Source organism: Myotis myotis, unplaced genomic scaffold (genome assembly GCF_014108235.1).
Source record: "Myotis myotis isolate mMyoMyo1 unplaced genomic scaffold, mMyoMyo1.p scaffold_m19_p_5, whole genome shotgun sequence".
Lineage (NCBI taxonomy): Eukaryota > Metazoa > Chordata > Mammalia > Chiroptera > Vespertilionidae > Myotis > Myotis myotis.
The window spans coordinates 30,227,133-30,253,846 of NW_023416357.1; the positions used below are offsets into that span (position 1 = coordinate 30,227,133).

At 38.6% G+C, this 26,714-nt stretch overlaps 1 protein-coding gene across 4 annotated transcripts in view; it reads right to left on the reverse strand.

The window, feature by feature from the left end:
- Positions 1 to 26,714, reverse strand: part of PDE4D (phosphodiesterase 4D) — a 1,246,395-nt gene that overhangs the window by 243,129 nt on the left and 976,552 nt on the right. The window contains exon 1 of one of the 4 annotated variants that reach the window (XM_036308161.1): positions 2,781 to 3,534. The exons of the other annotated variants lie outside the window; for them this stretch is intronic. Coding sequence (XP_036164054.1) covers positions 2,781 to 2,845 — 65 coding nt within the window. The 5' untranslated portion in view covers positions 2,846 to 3,534. Of the gene's footprint in view, positions 1 to 2,780; positions 3,535 to 26,714 lie in introns of those variants that run through there. 4 annotated transcript variants of the gene reach the window in all.

A 26,714-nucleotide genomic window follows, 5' to 3' on the forward strand; every position in this document is an offset into this window, starting at 1 on the left:
TATTTCTCTATAACAGGAACAGATGACCTTATTTTCTACCAGTAGCGAACACACTGGCCTAGAGGCTAAAACTACAAGTCTATCAAACAGCCATGTTTAACAACCAACATCAGCCGTAAACTTCGTAGGCAATCAGACCTCTAAAACAACAGCTCCAATTTATTTCTTCAATCACTCAATATCTAAACAAACATTTGAATGCATTTAGATATAGTCACAAGGTAGACAGTTTTAAAGTGATTAAAAATCATAACTTTATAGGGATTTAATCAGGGCTGTAAATAAGTTAGTGTGGATTGATTTCTTCTGATATTGATTGAAGAGATGCAGATAGGAAAAAGTAAAGGAAAACTAATCTAAAGCATTGCATCCTTCCAGAAGCCGGTGAGCACACTTCCAAAGGTAGCATCTGGCTTGGAGGCAAGTAGACAGTTTTGGAGAAAGTGGGTCGATGGAACAGAAAATAGATTTATATAAGATGAATTAAGATGTTAAAGCCAAAAGATAGGTCCCAAAGTATTCTAAAGTCCAAAATGAAATTAACTCATTGGGTAAGGGAATAAATGGCAAATCAGCAGGTCTCCCTCATGGGAAGTCAACTGTTAAAAGGATGAAGCAGATTTTGGCATTTGAAAAGAAATGGAGGTTGGGGGAAATGGGTAGTAGAGAAGTTAAAACAGAAAAAGTAGTCAGGAGAAGTCATTGTCCCATGAGCTTTCTGGGTCCTGTCTGTGCAGAGGCACAGAGAGAGACAGGGCTACTTTTATTTGTTTTTATTGAATATATATATATATATATATATATATATATATATATACACACACACACACACATACACACATATATATGAATTCATACACACATATATATTTCCCCTTTTTTCCTAACCTATCATCTATATAGATTTTACTATAAATATAAATAAATAAATGTGTATAAAGTATTTGAATGATACAAGAGATAATAAAATGGTAAAACTGTAATTACAGCAATTATAACCACAGGCCAGACAATTTAGAGGCAGCAGTGATATGCCCAATCCATTATATTATTTATAAGGCACATGTAAGATTAACAATGGGAGAGGTTTCTGTAGTATACAGTTAAATCTAGAAATCATTAGCATAAAGAGACATTTATTTCTTACATAAAAAACATTTTGACCCCAAACTACACAAAATATATAAAATTAGATATAACAATATACATATTCACAAATCAATATTTAAAAAATATATTGTAAATTTTGGCCCTATTTATTTATGAAAATAGCTTACACAATTTGGAATAACAAAGTAGAATAGTTGTGGATAAAAATGGACTATGACAATCTCAGAGGAGTAGAGGATGTCAATATTACTAGTCTCTTGAAGTGGACTAATTATTGCCCATTGAACACTGAATTTAGAAATTAGTCTTCCAACACTTTAGGCAAAAAGAAAAATAGGTTGGTTAAATACTGTTTATTCAAGCATCCAATCCTGTTTTCACACAGGCAGGATAGAAATCACAAATGAGTAAAATTCATTTATTTTATAAATTTTGATTACCCATTTATGTTAGAGAGTTATACTATATGGTAATGAATATAATGTTTCTAAGTATTTCCCAGTATTTATTGCTTGACATAAAAGAACCATACACACTTTTCTTTAAATAAACTCTAAACTCAAGGAGGACCTATTACATCTACTCGTTTATAAGGAATCATAACTGACTTAAGAGACAAAATCTACATCTATAATTTATTAAAACTCACAGAAATACGATTGAAGGGACAATTCTTGATTCTAAGCCACTGTAAAACACTAGTACAGTAACCACATAAGTCTGTGCTAAATTCCTTATGCAAAAATTTTGAGCATTTATATGTGTGTTTGCCTGTTCATAAAATATATAATACTTTGCTTCTGCTTCCATCTTATCCCCAACCACCTGCCCTCACCCACTGCTTTTATTTCCCCCATCTGAAGCAAGATTACTTCCACTTCAAAGAGGTAATCTTAGTTATTTACAATTACTAAGATAACGTACGTTTAACTGTTGAAATAGCCATAAAAGTATTCTGTAAATAGCTATTTTAGACACAAAAGTTACTTTGTTGAAAAAATATTCCCTAAGGGCCATATGCTTACAAGCATATCAGGTCAATATAGGGGAAACCATAAAATATTAGAATATGTTGAAATTAATATACTTTTTTTCATTAAGGTGAAAATACTAAAATGATCAGAAACACATAGTTACCAGGAAATATTATTGACAAAATAAAACATAAGCAACTTGATATGTATTGAGCCACATTGTTAAATTTGGGTTGGTCATATGATTAAAATATATAACATTATTAATCTCTCTAACTTAATTTCACAACTGTGCTAAAAGCCAAGGTATCATTTCTAAAGAGAATGACAAAGACTGTCAAACTACCAAACTGCTTTCAAGAAAGGTGAGAAATTAAGCAACCAAATCAGACAGTGAAAATAAGTTTTCATTTCTAAACTTCCAACATATTTGCAAGTTTCTTTCCTCCTCTCAAAACTACCACCAGATGAATCGCTCTAGTCCACATGGAGTTAAAAATATGAGCACCCCTGTGTTTAGAGCCGGACAAATTAGACACAAAGGGGAGAACAAAACGGTCACCGACACCATGCTCTTTCTCACACAGCCTTCACATCAAACCTAATTCTCGAACCTCGTCAGCAATTACTAAATACTCAAGTATTACGTCAATCTGAAAAGGGAAGGCTGGGAGAGATGAGAGAAAAGCATGTTACCAAACTGCCTCTGTAGTCTTCAGGGAGCTTGTAGACCGGGACCTTGGCTTCATAATAATACTCATTTTGGGAGAGAAAAAAGGAGGAAAGTCTTCTGATTAATACAGTTCAGTTGTCCTTCCACAAATATATTCCACTTTCCAGGGAGGCTGTTTGAAGAAATCCAGGGTTCCCGGAGCCCAGCTCCTGCCCAGAGTCCGGAACATAAGGAAGCTGCTAAGACACCGGAGTCCTTCCCTCTTTCTTACTGAATTCACTCCAGCACTTGGCTGTTCGGAAGTGACAGTTCTTTTTTCTGTTTGCATTGCCAAGGGAGGAACTGAAGTTTGAATCTATTCTTCATCTGGTCACAAGGGAAACCCACACAGTAAAAGAGCCACTCGATCTTGTCTTTTTTTGCAAATCCATAATCACAGGCTTAAAGTTCCCCACCAGTCTCAAAGTACCCAGGTAGAGTGAAAGGAAAAGAAAGTCACCGCCAAGCCCGCTAACACGGGAGAGCTGTCAGGGAAGTTCCATTTCAGCGCGACCACAGGAAAACACTCCTCCCCGGGGAGCCAAGAAGCCAGCCGGGGAACAGAGCTCTTCTCTGCTGGGCCCGCGGCTTTACCTGCGAGTGTAATTTCAGTCGTTGTTGTCCCCCGCTTGGAATCTGACTCCAAGCCTTTGTGAATGAGGACTATCATTCAATCTCGCCAGGAAGAAACTATTCTTCAAGGCTTGTATGACGTCTGTAGGAAGGCAGTTCAAAACACCGCAGGGAAGTGAGAGAGGAAAAAAAAACCAAAACACAACACCCAACCAGAGCGTCCAGCCCCGCCTTCTCCTGAATTGCTGAAACTTACAAAGCCAAGGGACAGACCAGCCCAGAGACCAGGACTGTAAGCCAGCCAAGCAGACCTCTCAAAACGTATAAACCCATTTCCTCCTCTGGGAAATGAGGTGTCTGTGTTATTCAGCGTAAGAATCACTGAGCACCTTTACAAGGAACACACCCCTTTGCATGGAGTTGTTTGTTAATTACCCTCTTGCAAAAACAAACAAAAAAAAAAAAAAAAAAAAAAAGTCATTTTCTCAAAGTCCTGTACTCAAAACTCAAATTCTTTGTCAGAGCAAAGTTGAGAGAGCTTGAGGGTTTAGCAGCGGTACATGTGGAGCGCAGTTAATGAAATGCCTTGCTTAGGGGCTGGTTGCAGAGATGCAAATTGACTCTTAAAAAGTCACCATTGTAGCAGGCATCATGGCATCAGGTTGTGCCAGAATGTTTAACCAGAAAAACTTAATGCATTATTGCTGGACAAGTGGCTACATGTACTAAGCCTGTTCCCTTGCACAATGTCCTCAAAACCTTATTTCTTTTTGAAAATCATATGCAAACTTCATTGATTTCTATACACCAAGACCCTGGGTCTGCTAATTCTTAAGTAAGCTCTTCAGTGAGACATGAAGCTCACACCATTTCACCTTAACATCTCTTATTGTGAAGACCAATCCCTGCCCTACCTCCTACATCTAAAATAAAAGCTTTTCTATTTTAGTAGATATAATCCAAGCTGAATGCAATTGCTCTTAAGGAACATGTGACCACCCAAGCTATCCCTTTGAACATTTGTACAAAGGAGATATATTCATCTGGGTGTGTCAACTTCAGTTATTTTGGATGTGAATTATCAAGCGAAAATAATGAAAGCATTCTGATCCCTCAAATGACATTAGTTAGTACGTTGGTTCTCTAGTCTGACGTGAACTTCGTATTTATTTAGCATTTGTAGGCAGGATGTTGGAGTGCAGTTGTGTTCCACCCAAAGGACTTGGAAAATTTATGTCGTGAGGCATCCCGCCAGAGGCTCTGGCTGCTTATTAGAGCAAACCCTTCAACTCCTCCTCTGGTCACGATTTAAGGTGCAGTTGTGATTTCGTCTCCTCTGAGTGGCCCCCAGGCCTCTGGAGGCACATGCCAATCAACTGGTTTCCATAATAGCCCATCTCCTTAAGCTTTTCAGTTTTCCTATGATTGCTCAGGAGCTTTCATGCACTCTGAGCTCTGTTGCCTATTTAGCGTGTTGACGGCACTTGAAGGCAGGTTAACCAATCACATATTTTTAGGAATTCAGAGAAAGGTTTGTGAGACTACTCATGTTTGAGGGGAAGGAGGCTCACGGGAGGAGGTTTATCTTAGTTTCTTCCTGCATTTTTAACAAGGGAAAAGGAATAAAAAAACAAACTGAATAAAAGTAAGGAATTACCATTATTAATTTGGAGCACTGGTCTCTTCTATGTAAGGTTGCTATTTCATGGGGAAGCAATGACAATGGTCATGGAATGGAATGTCTGAATATTATGCGTTGAACTCTCCTGAAATAATCAGCCCTGTGTTCTACCATCCCCCAGAAGGCTCTCTGTCCCAGGGAGATTATTTAGCTCACAGCCACTCCCTTCACTGTCCCTTCACTGTCACATACGCAGAAGAGGTAAGTGCTGCCTGGAGCACTGTTCCTTACTTGCTCAATGTTCCATGCATTCCAAGAATCTACCTGTGAAAATCTTATTGGGTATCTCCTGAACACAGTATAACAGTCCCTGAAATACTAAAATATCACTTCTGTCCTCAAAGAAAACAAGTTTAAGCAGGGAATCTGATGCTCTATGCAACTAACCGGAATACTCAAAGCTTCTTGGATCAGTACATCACATTTGCTATTACAGAGAGAGATGGACAATATTAGCAGGCCATTAAGATTTAAGTTTTTAACATTTTGCTTCTTCTCCTAATCCTCAAGGTAGTGACAGAATAAAAATTTAAAAAAAAACATGAAGAGTACTTATTCAATATTACAGTGTTTACTCTACGGCAATTTTTCACACAAACATTTCTGAAATAATGTTTTGTAATCTGTGTCGTGTATTTTTTTCCCTTTGAAAAGCTGCTCAGAATGGAGCAGATAAGGCACTGCGCTCCACATTCCTCTTAGTACACAAGTGTATGATGGTGTGCAGGATGACAAGGAAGCCGGGACCCAGGGAGGCTGGCTGTCAGGAACCATGTGGCCCTGGTCTGTAGGACTTCGAAGAACATGCATTTGATCCAGAGCTGCTATTACGGATAGCATGCATTGATATATTGCATTGTGTAATGCTGTATAAACTTCTATTTGACTACTGTCACCACAGCATTTATTTTTGTTTTGTGTTAATTTTTATTTATTTATTGATTTTAGAGGGACAGGAGGGAGAGGGAGAGAGAAAGAGAGAGAGAGAGAGAGAGAGAGAGATCGATTTGTTCCACTTATTTATCCATCTGCATATAATTTATTGACCCAAACCACTATGTCACATGTTGTTTCCTGAACTTTAGGCATTTTGTCATGACATCTGCAGTTTTGCCAGGTTGGCATACCATCTATACTATTACTTGCTTGACATTTTTCTTCAATGGCTCAAACTTAAATAATATAAGTTCTTTTTAAAATATGTCTTTATTGATCTCAGAGAGGAAGGGAGTGGGAGAGAGAGATAGAAACATCAATGAGTAGAGACAATCATTGATCGGCTGCCTCCTGCACACCCGCACTGGGGATCAAGACTGCAATCTGGGCATGTGCCCTTGACTAGAATTGAACCTGGGACCCTTCAGTCCACAGGCCAGTGTTCTATCCACTGGTTCATAGGTTGATGTTCAACCACTGAGCCACTGTGGCCAGGTTAAGTACTATAATTTTAAAAGATAGCTTTATTATTTTGAAATGCTCTGCCCTCTTTCAAATCTGTCTTATTTTCAGACTACAAGAGATACTCTACACTTTTTAATGAGTCATGAGCAGATTTTTGAGAACCATGTCATAAACCTATAAAATATTCAGACCCGTCAAATGTGCTTAAATTCAGTACTGCCATTATTTCAAATAACTTTTTAGGAAAAATGACCATGGAATTGCAATGCTTTTTTACAGTGTCCTGGTATTCTACATTGTACTCTAACATTAATAAGGACAAGTTACTTTGGCCCTAGCCGGTGTTGCTCAGTGGATAGAGTGTCGGCCTGTGGACTGACGGGTCCTGGATTCAGTTCCGGCCAAGGGCACATGCTCTATTGCAGGCTTGATCCCCAGTAGGGGGTGGGCAGGAGGCAGCCGATCAATGATTTTCTCTCATCATTGATGTTTCTATCTCTCTCACTCTCTCCATTCCTCTCTGAAATAAAAAAAATTATATAAAAAAAGAAAAAGAACAAGTCACTTTGAACTCTGATAGCATTTCCTTGTTATTGAGGAATAACACATTTTCCTTCGAGCATCTTCTCTTATTATACTAGCTAACTATACAACTGGCTTCAAGGACTTTCCTATAGGCATGAACCTCCTTGGAACTAAATTCCTTAATTTCTGAGGAAAAGCCCAGGGTAATATTTTGAAGGCTTCTGACTTTCAGGTTTCCAACCTCTTTTGTAAAATGTCAAGTTACAATAATAGCTGTCACAATTTTGATGTAATCCCCCTGCTTAATTTTGCTTTTGTTGCCTGCCTTTGGGTGTTATGTCCAAAAAAGCACTGTGAAGATCAAAGTCAAGCAGCTGGTCCCTATTTTCTTCCAAGAGTTTTATGGTTTCAGGGCTTATAGCATTTTACAATGTCTTTAATCCATTTGAAGTTACTTTTTAGGAGTGGTATGAAATAGGGGTCCAGTTTCCTTCTTTTGCATGTGGCTATCCAGTTTTCCCAACACTACTTATGGAAGAGACTATTCTTTCCCCATCATATGTTCTTGGTGTTCCTGTTGAAGATCAGTTGACCATCTAAGCATGGGTTTTTTTCTGGGCTCTCTATTCTGTTCCATTGATCTACAGGTCTGTTTTCTTTTGTGTTGGTACCATACTGTTTTTATTACTAGAGCTTTGTAATATAGTTGGAAATCAGGAAATGTGATGTCTTCAGCTTTGTCCACCTTTCTCAAGATTGCTTTGACTATTCCTGGCCTTTTTTTATTTCTGTGAAAAATGTCATTGCAATTTTAATAGGTATTGCTTTGAATATTTGCATGAAACTAAAAAGCTTCTGCACAACAAAGGAAACTATCAACAAAATTATTTGGGGTTCTGCACCCAATCCAATGTGGGGGATGAGGGACAGGGCACATTCCCAAACCAACAAGCAACTCTTGGACATCAGCAGGGTGTCTGAGAATTCAACCCAATCTGACACTATCTATCCAGAAATAGTATCAGATTCCATAGGGTAAGCTCACAGTCCCAAAGGATTGCCTCTCCTCCTCTACCTGCTTCAGACACTAATTGCAAGTCCATGTTGTTACCTGTGCTTCTGACAGACTATAAATGAGAGGTTCCTGTGACCCCCTCCTTGCGTTCCAGTAATTTTTGGCTGGCTCGCAAAATTTAGAAAAGCCATTGACTCACTAGATTACATTTATATAAAAGGATATAATTCAGTAACAAGTGTAGAGTATCTCTTGTAGTCTGAAAATAAGACAGATGGAAAATATGCATAGGAAGGTATGAGAAAAGGGTATGGAGTTTCCAGCTCTCTCCTAGAATGTCACTTTCCCTCCCCTCTTTCCACATGTTCACCAACCCTACAGCTCTCTGAACCCCATCCTCTTGGATTTTTAATGGAGGCTTCATTACAGGCATGGCTGATTAAATCATTGACCACTGGGGATCGATTCTGCCTCTAGTTCCTCTTCCTTCCCCAGAGGTCCTGTAGGGTTTGGGGCTGAAAGTTCCAACCCTCTAATCACATTATTGGTTCCCCAGGCAAGCAATTCCCTATCTAGCTATCTAAGGGCTTTCTGAAAGTCATCATAGTAACTTAACAAAGGACATCTTTATGGCTCTTATCACAGGAAATTCCAAGGGTTTTAAGGGCTGTGAGCCAGGAACCAGTGGACAAAGACCAAATAATTATGAGAAATACAGTTTGGTCATCTGATGACGAATGAATACATTGATGTGCCACATAATAACCTTTATGTGACCATGGTCTCATAAGACAGTAATGGAGCTGAAAAATTCCTATCATTTAGTGAGATCATGGAGCAATTCATTACTCACGTGTTTGTGCTGATGCTGGTGTAAACAAACCTGCCAGCTGCATGGAAGTATAGCACAGAATCCACATATGGCTGTTACAAGTCTCTTTTAGAGATTGAAAGGGGTACAATAAATTCATTACATTGGCATATTTAGATTCTGATTGAAATACTAAATAAATTTTTTTTTGAAAAAAATGTATTCATTATTCTTTATTGACCCACCATTGAATTAAATTATACCCATAACAATCTTATTTGGCATATTGAAACAGATATGATTGCTCTGTGTTCTTTTTTATTTCTTTTATTACTTAAAGTATTACAAAGGGTATTACACATGTCTCCTTTTTTCCCCCACCCTTGACAATCCCCTGGCCTCCCCTACCCCCCAGTGTCTTATGTCCATTGGTTATGCTTATATGCATGCATATAAATCCTTCAGTTGATCTCTTACCCCCCCCCCCTCCTGCCCCCCTACCCTCCCCGGCCTTCCCGCTGCAGTTTGACAGTCTGTTTGAGGCAGCTCTGCCTCTGTATCTATTTTTGTTCATAAGTTTATAATGGTCTTTATTATCCATGAATGAGTGAGATCATGTATTTTTCCTTCATTGACTGGCTTATTTCACTTAGCATAATTTTTTTTCTTTATTGATTAAGATATTACATATGTGTCCTTACCCCCCATTACCCCCCACCCTCCCACCCCCCCACTCATGCGCTCACACCCCTGTTGTCTGTGTCCATTGGTTAGGCTTATGTGCATGCATACAAGTCCTTTGGTTGATCTCTCCTCCTTACCCCCACCCTCCCTTACCTTCCCTCTGAGGTTTGATGGTCTGATCGATGCTTCTCTGTCTCTGGATCTGTTTTTGTTTATCAGTTTATGTTGTTCATTATATTCCATAAATGAGTGAGATGATGTGATATTTATCTTTCTCTGACTGGCTTATTTCGCTTAGCATAATGCTCTCCAGTTCCATCCATGCTGTTGCAATAATTTAGACAGGTGAAAACTTGGTGCTGGTTTTAGATGATAAAAATGAATTATTATTATTATTATTTTACATTGGCATTGTATAAGAAAATGACCTTAATTGTGCTGTTGTTGGGATGCATAGTTGAGATGTATAAGGGTAAATAGGATGTCTAGGATTTGTTTTAAAACATAAACAGAGGGATTGGGAAGGACAGAGGAAACCAATATAGCAAAACGTAACAGCCACAGAAACTGGGAGATGGGTATATGGAAGTTCATTGTACTCTCCACTTCTGTGCATTTAAAAATGTTCATAATAAAACATTTTAAAAGGTAGAATTAAGAAATGTATAGCATATACAATTATGTAGAGTACATACTTGATAATAATAATAAATGGCTATGTTACTGGTTTATGTGTTTATTACATTATATTTGTAAGTTATTTTAGAGTGTTCTCTTTCTATGCATAAAAGTTTGGTGTTAAACAGTGTGCTGTGATAGGCTGGCAGCAGTCTGACGCATCTCTTGCTTATTGAGTCTCTTGATTGCATCATTTTCTCTTGTGCTTGATTTAATCTCATGTTGTTTTGTATTGCAACATGCTATGCAGGCCTATAGCCTAGGAACAGAAGGCTATACAATATGTCTTAAGTGTGCAGTAGGCTATACCGTGTAGGTTTGGGTAGGTGCACTCTATGATGTTAGCATAATGACAAAATCACCTAGCAATGTTTTTCTCAGAACATATTCCTGTCATTAAGCAGTGCATGACTATATTTATTTATTATAAACTATAATATTGAAAAAATAAAAAGACAACCTGTGAGAAGATATTTTCAAATCATATATTTGATAAGATGTTAATATCCAAAATATATAAAGAACTCATATGACTCAATGGCAAAAAATAAATAAATAAATACAACAAAAAAAACCCCTAACCAACTCAAATCCCAAATTATATGATTAAAAAATGAGCAAAGGATCAGAGTACACATTTTTCCAAAGAAGACCATGGCTAACAGGTACATAAAAAGGTGCTTAACATCACTAATTATCAGGGAAATGCAAATCAAACCTAAGAGGAGATATAACCTCATACCTGGATGGATGATGTTTATAAAAAAGACAAGAGGTAAATGCTGATGATAATGTGGAGAAAATGGAAACCTTGGAGGCTATTGGTGGGAAGGTAAACTGGGATAGCCACTATGAAAACATCAGAGTGTTTCCTCAAAAAATAAAAAATTGAACTACCATATGATCCAGCAATTCTACTTCTGGGTATCTATCCAAAGGAAATGAATTCAATATCTCAAAGAGATATCTACACTTCCATGTTCATTGTAGCATTATTCACAGTAACCATGGTATGGAAACAACCTAAGTGTCCTTCCATGGACAAGCAGATAAAGAAAATGTGGTATAAAAATATAGTGGAATATTATTCAGCCATGGAAAAGAAGGAAATATGCTATTTGTGACAACATAGATGAACCTGGAGGACAAGCCAGACAGAGAAAGACTGTACACCCTCACTTATAAGTAGAATCTAAAAGAGAGAGAGAGAGAGAGAGAGAGAGAGAGAGAGAGAGAGGGAGGTATGTCAGACTTGTAGAATGGTGGTATTCAGGATCGACAGGTGTTAGAAATGCAGAGATGATGGCAGAGGTGTATAAATCTTTAAGAAGAATAAATTCTGTGATCACATCATCTACACTAATAAAAGACAAATATGCTAATTGACCATACCTTCACTACGCCCTAAACCACGCCTACCAGACAATCAGAGCGACTATATGCAAATTAACCCAACCAAGATGGCGGCTGGCAGCCACAGAGCTGGAGCAAGCAGGAGGCTTGGTTGCCCGGGAGATGGAGGAACCAAGCTTCCCGCCAGCCCTGAGCTGGCTGTGGTCTCTGCTAAAGGCAACAAAGTTTCAATTATAGAAGATAAACAAATCCCAGATATCTATTTCCCACCAGCCTCCACTGGGAGCTTGGGTGGCTGGGGGTTGTGGCCAGCCTGCCAACAGCTCTCAGCCCCTCACCCAGACTGGCCAGGCACTCCTATATAATAAAAGGGTAATATGCAAATTGACCCTAACAGCAGAACAACTGGGAATGACTGGTCACTATGACACACACTGACAACCAGGGGGCAGATGCTCAATGCAGGAGCTGCCCCCTGGTGGTCAGTGTGCTCCCACAGGGGGAGCTCTGCTCAGCCACAAGCCTGGCTGATGGCTGCCAGTACAGCGATGGTGGTGGGAGCCTCTCCCGCCTCCTCAGCAGTGCTAAGGATGTCTGACTGCAGCTTGGCCTGCTCCCCGCTGGCAAGTAGACATCCCCTGAGGGCTCCCGTGCTACCAAAGGGATGTCTGACTGCCAGCTTAGGCCCAATTCCCCAGGGAGCGGATCTAAGCCAGCAGGTAGTCATCCCCCGAGTGGTCCCAGACTGCAAGAGGGCACAGGCCGGGCTGAGGGATCCCCCCAAGTGCACAAATTTTTTGTGCACCGGGCCTCTAGTAAGTTATAAAAATGTCTAATCACTATTTTGTACATCTAAAACTAATATAATATCTGCCAATTGTAATTGAAAAATAAAAAAGAAGTTCTGTGGATCAAATGTGCAGAACTGTGACTATAGTTAATCCTGTATTATAAATAGTACACACAATTCACTAAGAGAGTAGATCTTAAGCATTCTCATCCTTACCCCTGCCACACAAATTGTAACTAAAAGGTAATGGATGCATTAATTAACCTGATTGTGGTAATCATTTCACAATGTAGGGACATATCAAACCATCACATTGTACACTTTATATATTTTAATTTTTTAATTACATTTATTGGGATGACATTGGTTAATATGACCATAAAAGTTTTGGGTGTGGATTTCTATGTCACACGATCTGTATATTGCACTGTGTGCACTTTAAATACCAGTATATACAACTTTACTTGTCAATCATACCTCAATAAAGCTCAGGAAAAAAGAAAATGAGAAAGACTGACAATATCTCATATGATATAATACCAAGAATCTAGAAAGATAACAGCTAATTATACTTTAACAGTCAAATAAAATAAAAATAAAGATGAGAGTATAAAATAATGACATAGCCGAAACCGGTTTGGCTCAGTGGATAGAGCATCGCCCTGCGGACTGAAAGGTCCCGGGTTCAATTCCGGTTAAGGGCATGTACCTGGGTTGCGGGCACATCCCCAGTAGGAGATGTGCAGGAGGCAGCTGATCGATGTTTCTCTCTCATCGATGTTTCTAACTCTCTATCTCTCTCCCTTCCTCTCTGTAAAAAATCAATAAAATATATTAAAAAAAGAAATAAATAAAACAATGACATAAAAACATACAAAATAAAAATCATCAAAGGTAAAAGCTGGTTCCTTATAAAGAATAATAAATTGACAAACATAAAGCAATACTGAACAAGAACTAATTTGAGAAACACAAATTGTCAGTATCAGTTTCTTTAGACATAAAAAAATGAAAATATGTTATGAACAACTTTATGCCAATAAATTTGAAAATTTAAGCAATGTGGGCAAACTTCTTGAGAAACACAACAAAATAAATGGAAAACACGAAGTCATTGTATTTAGATTAGAGATTGAATCTATAGTAAAAATTAATTGAAAACAATAAAGTTTTTATAAATAAAAATAACAATAATCATGATTACGTAATAATCCACCTGCTAATTACTTTATATATTCTTTTTTAATTGTTCATCTCAACAATCCTGCACGTTAGGTGCACTAATACTGATTTTATGAATAAAGAAAGCCGGTGATTTGTTTCAAGTCACATCACTGGTGACAGGATCAGTATGCATGTGATGTGTGTGATGTGTTTGTGAGAAGGAAAGAGTGGAGAGAGAAGAGAGGTAAGAGAGAGGGAGATTAAAAATTGCTACTATGTTTTTGGGAATGTTGTTTTTAAGCCATTCATCCTCTTCAGTTGGACAGTGACAATGAATGAATATCCATTAAAATGGTGTGTGTGATTTTACAAGGGACATATTTAACAGCCAGAAAATTTTAGATTTTCCAGATATTCAGGATTAAACAGTCTGAGTTTACTGTCTTTGTTTCTAATTTTTAGGTTCATAAACACTATGATGAGGGTATATGTGATAATATCACGAATCTGTTCACTATACAATGTGATAAAAATCTTTAGCCATACTCATAACATGAGTAATGGTGGTTGGCTCTTACTTATACAACAGATGGCATTTGATTGCCTCCTTAGGTAATACTGGCTCACAAATGATCATTTTGAAAGGTAACAATATGTGAGACCTCTTATAATGTATAATTTCAACATGTATAATTTCAATAAAGTACACTGTCTTTTATTGAAAGGTTCAGAAAACTAGTTTTTAAAACCAGCATAAACACTTCTGCATGGGATCAGTAATGTTGACAGGAAATGCATTTTGTCATCGACTTTCAGAAATTTGTACTAATTCAAAATATTGGATTTCAAAGAAAACATTGTAGGCATCAAATAAAATAACTTATCTAACTTCAAATTTTACAAGTCCTCTTGTATTTCCTTTGTATTCTGTATTCATTACATATTTATGTGATGAAATAACTTTTTGAAAGAGAAAATAAAACAACTAGAAAAATTGCATATCTAAATGAATCCCTGCTTCTAATATTGTGCCATGAATTGAAGTTTTCATTAAGATAGGATTTGGAAAATAATCTATCAGAAATAAATACACACAGAATGTGCTTTTTTATTGTTTTAAGTATTACAAATAGTAGTACATATGTCTCCTTTTTTCCCCCATTGACTTTCCCTGGCCTCCCTAGAATGTGCTTTAATGATAATTTAATACCTGACGGAATAGACAGTGAATAAAATTGACTTATTAGAAAAGCAAACATTCATCAGTTCGATTTAATTTACATTTGTTTTATAACATTTCCCCCTACCTATGTTAAAGGTAACAGTAAAATGATTCAGGCAACTCAAGCAATTTCCCTTTGACAACATACATTCCAAATAAATTTTATTTAATGTAAAAGGTCTATTATTTGAGACAATGCCTATTAATTTGGGAAGGTATACAGGGTCAGGTTAAACGTGGCCTTTGGGGCCAGATTGTGGGTGAAAATCCGGACTCCATTAATGACTAGTTGTTTGATCAAGTTACTTAAACTTCTCTAAGCCTCAGTTTCTTCAGCTATAACATAAAGATACAAAGAGTTTTATGAGGATTAAATGAGACATAAAAAACCTTGGCAAAGTGTCTGGCATATAGTGAGAGCTCAATAAATAATACCTACTGTTAAAAATAAGTTTTAAATTCACTAAAAATTTTAAATAAGTTTTAAAAGAGAAGTTAATAAATATGGAGGAAAAAAGGTTTAAAGCTTAAAACTATCTATAATAATAAAAGCGTAATATGCTAATTAGACAGGACATCCTGCCGAACATCATTCTAGACGACCTTCTGGACGAAGCCAGGGCTGCAAGGGAAGCCCAGGTCCTGGGTGCCAGAGGGAAGCTATTGCTGGCAGCCAGGGGAAGGAAGGCCTACTCTTGCAGAAATTTCATGCATCAGGCCTCTAGTACTAGTATTACTATAATACATTGATTAAAAATAATTGTTTTGTGTTTAATCTTAATTTAGAACCTGATCCCCTGACTCCCTTTACATAATAGATTGTAAACAGTTTTCCTGCCTCGTGTCTTACGCATCTAAGTTTTATTCTCTGTATTCTCTTTGGGTTATCTTTCAAAGACCCAAATGTTAAATTATTGATGTTAGATTAAATGTTAAATTCCCTACTTAACAACCTTCGGTAACTTCCCATTCCTTATAGAATCAATTATAGCCTTTTGTGTGTGTGTTAAATAAAAACTACCATTTGGATGTGTACAGACTAAGTAGACCTTCTGAATACGTTTGACAATCCAATACAGAGTCACTGTCAGCCATGACAGTTATGTCAAGTGCTACGTCAAGACTGAGGTAATGGGGTGTAACGGGAACTCCCTTGGGAGGGGCCTGAAACACCCAAAACCACAAATCTGGATACTTGGATAAGAGCTCCATATGGACACTAATATGTGTGGGACTTCTGTCCACTGGGGGCTGTAAGAACTCAGAGCTCTGACCATTTGATGCTGGAGCTTGTTTGGACCTCGGTTCACCCTCTTAGCCCGGCTGGACTTCCACTCCCACCAGGTGCAAGTCACCACTGTAGCTGCCTGGATTCAGACCAACACCTGCCTCTCCATCTGCAGACACTACCAGTGATCGGACTTCGTGCTGGAAGCTTGCTCTACTCCCTTCTACCACTTAAGCTCCCCCTCTCTGTGGGTAGCCTGTAGGTTACTCTATTGGCTGACGGGGGGGGGGGGGGGGGGGGGGCGGGGGTCTCCCTTAATAAACCGGGCGTTGTGGGAGAACACAAACATGTGACTTCCTTGCTCCTGACAATATGCAATCTATTGTTCAGCCTTACCCTTGATAACTAATTTTTCATACCCTATTACGGCAACCACACAATCATACGTGCCTTGCCCCAAATCTGCTGTGCTGTTTCCTTTGCCTGGCGAGTATTTTACCTTCTAACCCTCTTCTCTGCGAGCAAATGTCCTACTCACCCTTAAGATCTAACACAAGCAGCCAACTAACTCAAAGACAAATTTAGGGGTTTAGTCTTCTTGGTTTCACTCAATCTGTGAACATCTTGGGTTATTTTTGATTATTATGTTTTGCTTGTGTGTAATGTGCTTACAATGCATGACAGCACATGGGATTAAATGAGAAGAGATGTTGCCTCATTTGCAATGCCAAACTATGACTTTTGGATCTTTGCGCATGCTTCACTGGAATCTCTCTCCTCTCTCTCTCTCTCTCTCTCTCTCTCTCTCTCTCTCTCTCTCTCTCTCTCTCTCTCCCCGCCCCCCCCCCCCCCCCCTTCCTTGTGAGGAATTAACTTAGAAGTCATCCTCTAGTCCTGCTGTGTGGCTGGCCGCCTCTGGCTTCTGGTGCTAATTCCTCCCAGACTGCCACAACGGGATCCCCTCCTCACCTGGCTAAGGGAGAGGGATCCGGGCCTCCATAGTGCTGTCTGGTCCTTCATAATGCTGTCCATGCCTTGAAAACGTGGGTGGAGTTTATTCATCTTCGTATTCCCAGTACCTAGCATAGTACCTGTCTCACAGGGTGCTTGCTTAACAACAGAATTCATCTTTTCTTTGGTCAACAGTGGCAAAAAAAAGCCTTTTACAATTTTCCCCCAGGTTCTTTTTGTGGCATTTGCCTCACCGTTGAAATTAGATTTCAAAAATTGAGGCTTGCCTGTCTTCTTTTTCATAAGCCTCTATCTCTAAAAGCTACTTTTGGCATCTCCTTTATGAAAAAAGAGTTCCTATGTCCTTACAATAAAATTTTCTATACAAAAAAAAAAAAAAGAAAGAAACTGGGTAAGAAATGCATTGGAAGCAGTCTTGGGCAGGCATTGAGCTGATCCTACTATCATTGTTTAGGAGGGAAAGATTCTTTCTGAGGTACTTAGGAGAAACAAGGCTTAATCTGGAGAAGCTGTTACGCAATGTGCTATTCAACCAGATAGGGTATTTGAATTCTAATAGGGACTTTTTGGAAGCTCAGTTCAAAACAATGGCTTTTCCAGGAAGAATTTTCCTGCATCTTGGCAAGACAATGGGAGGGTGCTTGTGGCATCCTATAAAATCTGCCAGTCAGTCACCCATCTGCCTATAAATCAGAGGGCTGTGTCTCTGGATGGGAAGGCTACATTCTGGCCAGTTCTCTAAGAACCGGTTTGGAGCTATCATAAGAATTTTACATATATTAGCACATTTACTTTTACATCAAACACATGAAGACATTACACCCATTTATCAGATGAGGGAACTGAGGTGCAGAGAGTGCTTCCTGGCTAGTTGAGTGGAAGAACTAGACCAGAACTTAGGCCTTCCAAGGAAGGAATCTGAAAATGACAGGCAGAATTTCCACTTGGTGCGTGTTCACCGTGTGCCAGGCGCTGGGTCAGACGCTCTGCACACACCATCTCAGATATATTTAAAACAAGTTCATGAGCGAGGTGCTGTCATTTCCTCCATCTAACAACTGAGGAACAGGTCTAGAGGAGGTGAAGTAGCATGCTAGGGGCCTTAAATTGGGACTTTAATTTGTCTGTTCAAAGAGCCAAATGTCTTCTGGGGTAAACTAGGACCTCAAGAACTAAATAAATAGCATTAAAAATAGCATCTCAACAGAAGAATAATTTTTTTAACTCATTTAAGCAATTGTTAGATAAAGATGGTAGAAAGAATAAATTTATCACCTCTGGTCACAGGTTTTTTTTTTGTTTGTTTTGTTTTGGTGTGTGTGTGTGTGTGTGTGTGTGTGTGTAGACATGACATTGTAATCATTAGAAATTAGTTATTATTTTCATTCTAGAAATTTAAATTTAAAAACGTTTCAAGCAATTAGTAACCAGACTTCAGGAATAATAAATGTGGTATTCAACCATAACTTTTTTTTTTTTAAATATATTTTATTGATTTTTTACAGAGAGGAAGGGAGAGAGATAGAGAGCTAGAAACATCGATGAGAGAGAAACATCGATCAGCTGCCTCCTGCACATCTCCCACTGGGGATATGCCCGCAACCCAGGCACATGCCCCTGACCGGAATCGAACCCGGGACCCCTCAGTCCGCAGGCCGACGCTCCATCCACTGAACCAAACTGGTTTCGGCTCAACCATAACTTTTGAAAGAAAAATACACATTTTAATTTTACTATGCTGGTTCTTTTCTCAAAACGAAGATATTTTCCTTCCTTAAGAACAATTTTCATAGGTATATTATATTTACAGTTGAATTTTGTCCTTGGAACAGATAGCTCCTGTATAAGGGACAGGAGAGCAGACTTAAACACTATTTAACCTGAGCTTGCATATCAATCTGTGCTCTTCTGGGGAGAAAGAGAGCCTGTTCATTCCAGACATGCAGTGAACTCTGAAAAAAAGGGTCAACAACACAGAACTGATTTTCAGAACTGCTCTCGTGTGTGCCCTGTGTTCTTAAAGAGCGTGCTTTGTCTGATAGTTTTGCAAAAAAGTTGAGTCTTGAGGCAGAAGTTGCCTTATGGAAAGTTGAAGGAAAATAAGCTAGAAGAGATAATGCCCCAACCCACTCTACTTTCAGGGAAGATGGTTATTCCATATGAGGCAAGACTATGGAAAAGCTCTCCCACCCAAGTCCATGAAATCTAAGGCTTCATTCAGCTGACAGTTCTTCCTTGAGTCAGACTCTCCCAGGACCTACTTCGCTCTTTGGTTGACTCACAGACTTCTCTGCAGATAGTTAATCTTTTTCTTAAAGAGTTACCTTATAATAATTCTGAATTATAATTAATTACAGTGATTTACAGTATCAACAAAATACAAAATATAAATTTTTGCAAATGGGTAGTAGTCTAGGTAGGGCTGTTTTAACATCTTTATAGGCCTCACTACACATCATATCCAACATATTAAATTAGCCCCATTTCCCACTTATACAATAACTTTGCTATAAAACTCTAGAAATGACCTTTATAATTTTGCTTTTCAAATTATTTGGCTCCTACTAAACTCATTTTACTAATGGTTGGCCTGAATTCTCTGCAATCACCCCGCTTGCTTGTGAAGTAAAAAAATATTCATTCCCACAAGTTTTTCTTCAAATGCAATAAAGTTTTTATGAATATTTATTTGACAATTATTAAAATTGACATAATGTTACACTTTGAACATTCAATGAAACTTTAATCATGCTTTTATAGTTTTCTTTGGTATTTTGGAGTCAATTACTTTATTTTTCAGTTCTCAAATATTTTCATAGACCCATAAAAAGCTCACAGGCTCTGGACATTGAGGACCATAGTATGTGCCACAGGCAACAGAGTCCTGGACATGGGACTTGGGTGGAAAGGGAATTCTGGGAAGAAGTGATTCATACAGGAGATACAGTTAATATTTCCAGATAGTGTGTTATTTCCTGTACTATTTTGATAACTATGAGTTATGTTTTGCTTTGCTAGTGAGGTGAAAGAAGGCATTGAGCATTCACTGCACAGCTTACTCATGATCTAGCTCATAGTAGATATCACAGACGATAAAAAAGATGTGGTTGCAACCCTTGAGGACATAATAGTTTAGTGGGGAGGAAAATATTACTCTCCTTAAGGTTTCCTCTACAGTAACTGAACACAGGAGATTGTTATAATCCAGGGTTTGCGTACTTGAATGACCAAACTAAGACAATAACACTGTTGTCTGGTTGTATCAAAATTATTTGCTAAATCTTCCTTTAAAATATCTGACTAGTGACTGATGAACTAAGAGAGTTGCTGGGGCCCCAGCATGCTTCCCACAGTGGAGGAAGAGGTATGAGAGTTCTGATGAGGGCCACCTTTGTTTTCACTCAGTCCCAGAGATACAGTTTTGAACTGGGGTTAGGTTCCACGCATTAAGAGAAATTGGGAACATGAAGAGAAGATTTTAGCTCTAAGAGAAACAGATACATTTGAATTTCACTCTCTGACTCCCATTCTACTCGATTGCTTCAGGGGATATGCTCAATACTTTTTCTGTGAAGTGAACTTCGTTTTCTAAGAATAAACGGAATGTATTTGAAATAGCTTGGGACAGTCTACAGAGACTTCACTAACCAAATGCTTTCTTCACTCTTGTTGTTACCCAACAGGTGCTGTAACAGAAATGACAATGGGTCAGTAATGCTGAGGAATTCCTGCTCTGCTGTAACCAGGCTTGAGCGACTGCCCTGACTCAATGGGAGTCATACCCCTGGGAACTATGGGGCTGCAGGGTCACCACAGTTCTATCAGAGGATGGTGAGTCACCACTTCCCTGTAGGTGCTGCCACAGCAGGCAAAGATCACCACCACTCTCTCCTCTCCCGGAGAAATAAACCAGAAGCAACCTGCCTCCAGCTCCGGAGAGATCATTTTTGAGAACATTTGTCTTCAACTATTGCTTGACAGAACTGGAAGCAGAAGATATGGCAATCCAGAATTTCAACTCACCCCGAGGAAATGCCTGACAACTTTTAGATTATGTCAAATAACTAATTGTGGAAACTTAATGCTCATCTCTGATTTCCTAGCATGAGGAGAGACCTAAGCAGAAGCTGTTCGCTGGGGTGGCCAGTCTCACTAAGAATCACTTGAAACAATGCAGGGTAAAACTGTGTGAGGGATCATTTTAGCAGGGCTACCTTAAACAACCATTTAAGGTAGTTGTAATTATTCCTTATTTTGTGCTGGCTGTACATTGTACAAATACAAGGGGAAACCATTTACACAAACCACAATGTGAACTGTGTCTTTGGAATTATGCAGAATGATGGTCCTATCTTTCTGTTTCTCAAATGATGAGATGATGCAACTCTATTTTCCATCTTTAAATAGATCCCAAAGGCTCAAGATCAGCGGTTCTCAACCTGTGGGTCGCAACCCCTTTGGGGGTCGAAAGACCCTTTCAGAGGGGTCGCCTAAATACATCCTGCATATCAGATATTTCCATTATGATTCATAACAGTAGCAAAATTACAGTTATGAAGTAGCAAAGGAAATAATTTTATGGTTGGGGGTCACCATAACATGAGGAACTGTATTAAAGGGTCGTGGCATTAGGAAGGTTGAGAGCCACTGCTCAGGATGAAGCACTGAGGCAAACCCACTGGGATATACAGAGGAAGCAGCATCCAATACCAGTAGTGGTTCTAAACACTGTGGAGTCAGAGTGGCAGGTGTAAATCCCGGCATGGTCCCACACGCCAGTCATGCTGCTTTACCCCTGTATGCCTCAGTCTGCTCATTTGGAAAGTGGGTGTAATCAGGGCGGTGGAGAGAATTATGTTAAGCAATGTCAGTAAAATGCTTACAACTGTGTTCAGCACATAGTCACGGACTCAATAAACGTTAACTCGTTACTTAAAATCAGTGTTTCTCTTTTGTGCAATTGTTAGAATTCTGGAATGAATAAAAAATTACCATGGCTGTCTTATTATGATTCTGCTTCAAGAATATTTATGGCTGCAGGAGGAAACATTTTCTGTGTGTCCTTTAAGGCTGAAGACTAGGAACAGTTTAACAGGATGCTTTTGGAGGAAATAAAAACCAGAATTTTATGACTATCATTAAGAGTTTTAAAATGTTTGCTGTAGGAGTTCTGTCTGCTGGATGCTTTCAAATGTGGCTATCACTGAAGGTTAACAGAAACCAGAAATCATCGGATGTTGATGGAAAACGATAGGCATTCCCAAAATAAATGTGGGCCCAAACTACAAAAATAATATTGTCCCCTCCGTGCCTTTTTTCTTTCATCTGACACTGAAAGCACGTCAAGGGTCCACTGAACCATCTGAAGATTTTTATTGGGGAAATCACATGTCCATAAAAAGTCCCTCTTTAAGGAAGTATGGCTCATCCTCCTGGAATGAAAGCCCAACATGACTGACTTCTCTGATTTGCAAAGAGAAATTGAAAATTATATAAGAGGTCTTCTCATTTTTAATGTTGGTGCTAATCAAAATTAAAAAAAAATCTTGTCTGGCCCTAACCGGTTTGGCTCAGTGGATAGAGCGTAAGCCTGCGGACTGAAGGGTCCCAGGTTCGATTCCAGTCAAGGGCATGTACCTTGGTTGCGGGAACATCCCCAGTAGGGGGTGTGCAGGAGGCAGCTGATTGATGTTTCTCTCTCATCGATGTTTCTAACTCTCTATCCCTCTCCCTTCCTCTCTGTAAAAATCAAGAAAATATATATATTTTAAAAGTCTTGTCTGGCCAACATTGTGAAGCCAAACCAAATAGTTTTGAGGTGGGGGCTGTGCTACAAGATTTTCTTTCAACCCTGGCTTAGGACTTACTTACTGATCTCAAGGAAACTCCTTTGTGAAGACTGGTTAACGGAACAGTGGGCTGATTTCAGGTACTTTAATAGTAGGTATAGTAAATAATAATAACGAGCCACTGAGGTTAATTAACAATGGCAAACATTTCAAGCCTTTAACAAGGAAAATTTTGGAGAATAAATTGCAATGAAATGGCAAGTGCCTATTCCATCCATGCATAAAACCAACCCTAGTGACTTAGTTTTTTTTTTTTTTTTTAAATCTGCATTGTGACTCTTTAGCTAATTGTTAACCAAAGACTGAGTGACTAGTTGAATGAGTAATATGGTTATTTAAACAAGAGAAGGTGGAAGGAAACTAGCATTTACTCAACACCTACTATCTACTTGTTCCCACCCTACCCCCACCTTGGTTCTTTATATTTTCTCTTCCAAAATTCAAAACAACCATTTAAGGTAGTTGTAATTGTTCCTTATTTTGTAGCTGTAAGCTGATGTTTGAAGCGTTCATGCCTGACTCCTTTGAACCATGCTCTTTTTTTATACAATCAATGTTGATGTTGCCAAATATTAATTCAGGAGCTGGTACAGTTAGCAATCAGTAACACACACACACACACACACACACACACACACACACACACATCAGGATTTAAAGGCAAGGTTAAATTCACTAGACAGGGCAGGGTCAGCTGCCATATGATAATTCAAAGGAAAGAATTTTGTGCTGATAAATAGAATATGTTCACCTTAATTTGAGTCATCATGTATCATTTTTAGGCACTGTATATGTATTGTATAAGGCATACATTAATGGGATCTCATACTGCTTTAAATCTATCACAAAAATCAATGAAGAGCTGGGAGCAATTATACATATTTAAGTACTTAACCTTTCAGATTTTATTAAAGGAGAGATGGAGGTCTGATGGTTTTTGAGTGGGAGGGGGTCAATAGAGATTAGGGGAAGATTAAGGGATAACAAAATCTGCCTTGATTTCAAAGAAAGTTAAGGGTAGAACGTTGAAAATAAAACTAGTTCAAATATTTCCATGACACCTTCAGTGTTAACAGCATCTAAGAGAATGTACCAACAAGGTGATATTTGTTAAGTATAACAGATGTAAAATGTGTAACATTCCACATGTGTAAAATGTTCCCTTCCAAGCAAAACCAACTGTAATTATGATATTATCAACTAATCCAACGTCTAATGAATCCAAAATGATGAAATACTATCTGAGTAGTATTACACACTTAGAAGATGGATCAGTAAAATTTGCTTCATGGAATTTACAATAAAAAAGAGGGGTGGCCTGGCCAGTGTGGTGCAGTGGTTGAGCACTGACCATGCACTAGGAGGTCACCGGTTTGATTCCCGGTCAGGGCATATGCATGGGTTGCGGGCTCGATCCCCAGCAGGACTGTGCAGGAGGCAGCTGATCGATGTTGATGTTTCTCTCCCTCTCTCTCTAAAATCAATAAAAAGACATAAGTAAAAATAAAAATAAAAGAAGGGTTCATAGTAAGAAACATATGCCCACGAAAAACACTACATTGTGTTTCATTCATTTCATAGGTCTTATCATATATTAAATTTTGGTGTTCTTCATTATAGACCTCACATGCTAGAATAGAACTTCAATGAGGACAGGAATTGCCTGTCTTATATCCTCCCATATCTCCAGGAGGATATAAGCCAGTGATGGAGAACCTTTTGAGCTCGGCGTGTCAGCATTTGAAAAACCCTAACTTAACTCTGGTGCTGTGTCACATATAGAAATTTTTTGATATTTGCAACCATAGTAAAACAAAGACTTATATTTTTGATATTTATTTTATATATTTAAATGCCATTTAACAAAGAAAAATCAACCAAAAAATGAGTTCGTGTGTCACCTCTGACACGTGTGTCATAGGTTCGCCATCACTGATAAGCAGTGGCTGGCCTATTGGCAGCACTCAATAAATACTGGGCAAATGAATGAATGAACATAGGTCACAAATATTCTGATAAGAAATGAAAGAAAAAAAATCCTCGTGGGATGAATAGTCAGGCATTTAAAGGAGAGAGGATTCTGGATACAGAGCTTGAGAGCTGGTAGAAAAGAGACCCTGTGAAGAATGGCATAGACCAAAAGGACAGGCAAGGCCTAAGAGATGTTTGCAGCAATGTAAAGTGTCATTCCACCAGGAAATCTTGATGAAGAGATTTTGAATTATATAAAGAAAATTTTTTTAACAAAAATGGAATGGGTTCCCTTGTGGTCAGTGGAAGAGGAATTTATGTGAGGAGAGATACTGAAGCTTTGGGTAGAAGAACACACAGCCAAAACGTGATAGTGGATAACCAGGCCCTGGGAAGGAGGTGGGACTTTTAAAGATCCCTCCAACCTTGGAATTCCAGGCCTGTGCGCCTTGTTCCTGAAATGATTTAGGAGAACTTCTTAAAATCGTTGAATGAGTCATAGATAGAACTTCGACTTTTTCTTCCTAAATCAAAAGACAGCTCAATTAACGGCAAGGGTTATTTTATCTTTTATTTGGTGAAATCACATTTCAGCTGGTAGAGAAACCATTGTTTTACCACTTAGCTCTAGAAGTGGTAACTGAGAGTAACATTTAAGAAACATTTTCTACAGATTTCAGAAGGCAATCATTTTGCTTTGAAGGTTTATGAGTACGATGAAGTACTTTTAAAGCCCATTTTAATTAAATAGCTTGTAGAAAAATATCTTTAAATCTCATCCTATAGAAGGGATTATTTCAAATGGTAGTCTATGGAGAACTTTAAGTAAACATATGACTGTACATGTGATTTTGTAATAAATTAAATGAATTTGTTTTATATGTAAGATTATCTTTGATGTTACATACTCAAAAACAATAATAGTTTTGTTTATGTCTTCAAACACATAGAACAAAAAGAAGGCCTGATTCAAAATAGTTGTATACACATGCAGGTGAAATTAACTCAGTGTCTCTGACCCTCATAGGGAGGGTAGTGGTGCTATGTCCTCTTAACAACCACTTTTCAAAGCTGGCTATCCAAAAACCTGCAATCCCTGCCTGAAAGTTTTTTTTAACCTACGAGTCCCCACCTATGGGCTATTTCTGGCCATAGTTATGTGCTTGGCCCCCCAAAATATAAACCAGAAGTGGTGGATTGTTAATAACCCCTAGAAACAGGTGACAGGTGGGGGAGCTGGTGAATACATATTCCAGCTTCCTCATCCCACGGAGGGATAACTCTGAGGACTGTTCCATAGCAACGCGTTACTGAGTGGGATACAGCTCCACTTTCCCACCCACGTTACTGGATTGATGATGAATAATTTGTGTCCTTCCATTCCCTGTCTCACTTCCCCACTTCTTTACTCATGTTTCATAAACTTTCTAAGTAAACTACTTGTACTACTTGTCTCAGGGTTTACTTACGGGGGAACCTAGACCAATATATGCCTCTTCTACTATTTTTTGACATCAAAGATGACTTTTGATTGGGCTTGGAAATTATAAATAAAAGCTGATTAAAGTGAGATGGCTATGCCCTAGCTAATTTGGCTCAGTGGACAGAGCGTTGGCCTGGGAACTGAAGGGTCCTGGGTTTGATACCAGTCAAGGGCACATGCCTGGGTTTCGGGCTCGATCCCCAGTAGGGGGCATGCAGGAGGCAGCTGATTGATGATTCTCTCTCATCATTGTTGTTTTTAGCTCTCTCTCCCTCTCCCTTCCCCTCTGAAATCAATATATATATATATGAGAGATGGTTATATTCGTTTGTTCTTTGTCAAACACTAACATGTTATCATTTTACTTCAATAAATTGTCAACTTTTCTCAAGTCCCTCCTTTTTTTTTGTTAATCCTCACCCAAGGGTATTTTTTTCTATTGAATTTTAGAGAGAGTGGAAGGGAAGGAGGTAGGGATGGGGGAGAAAAAGAAACATCAATGTGAGATATGAGAGAGA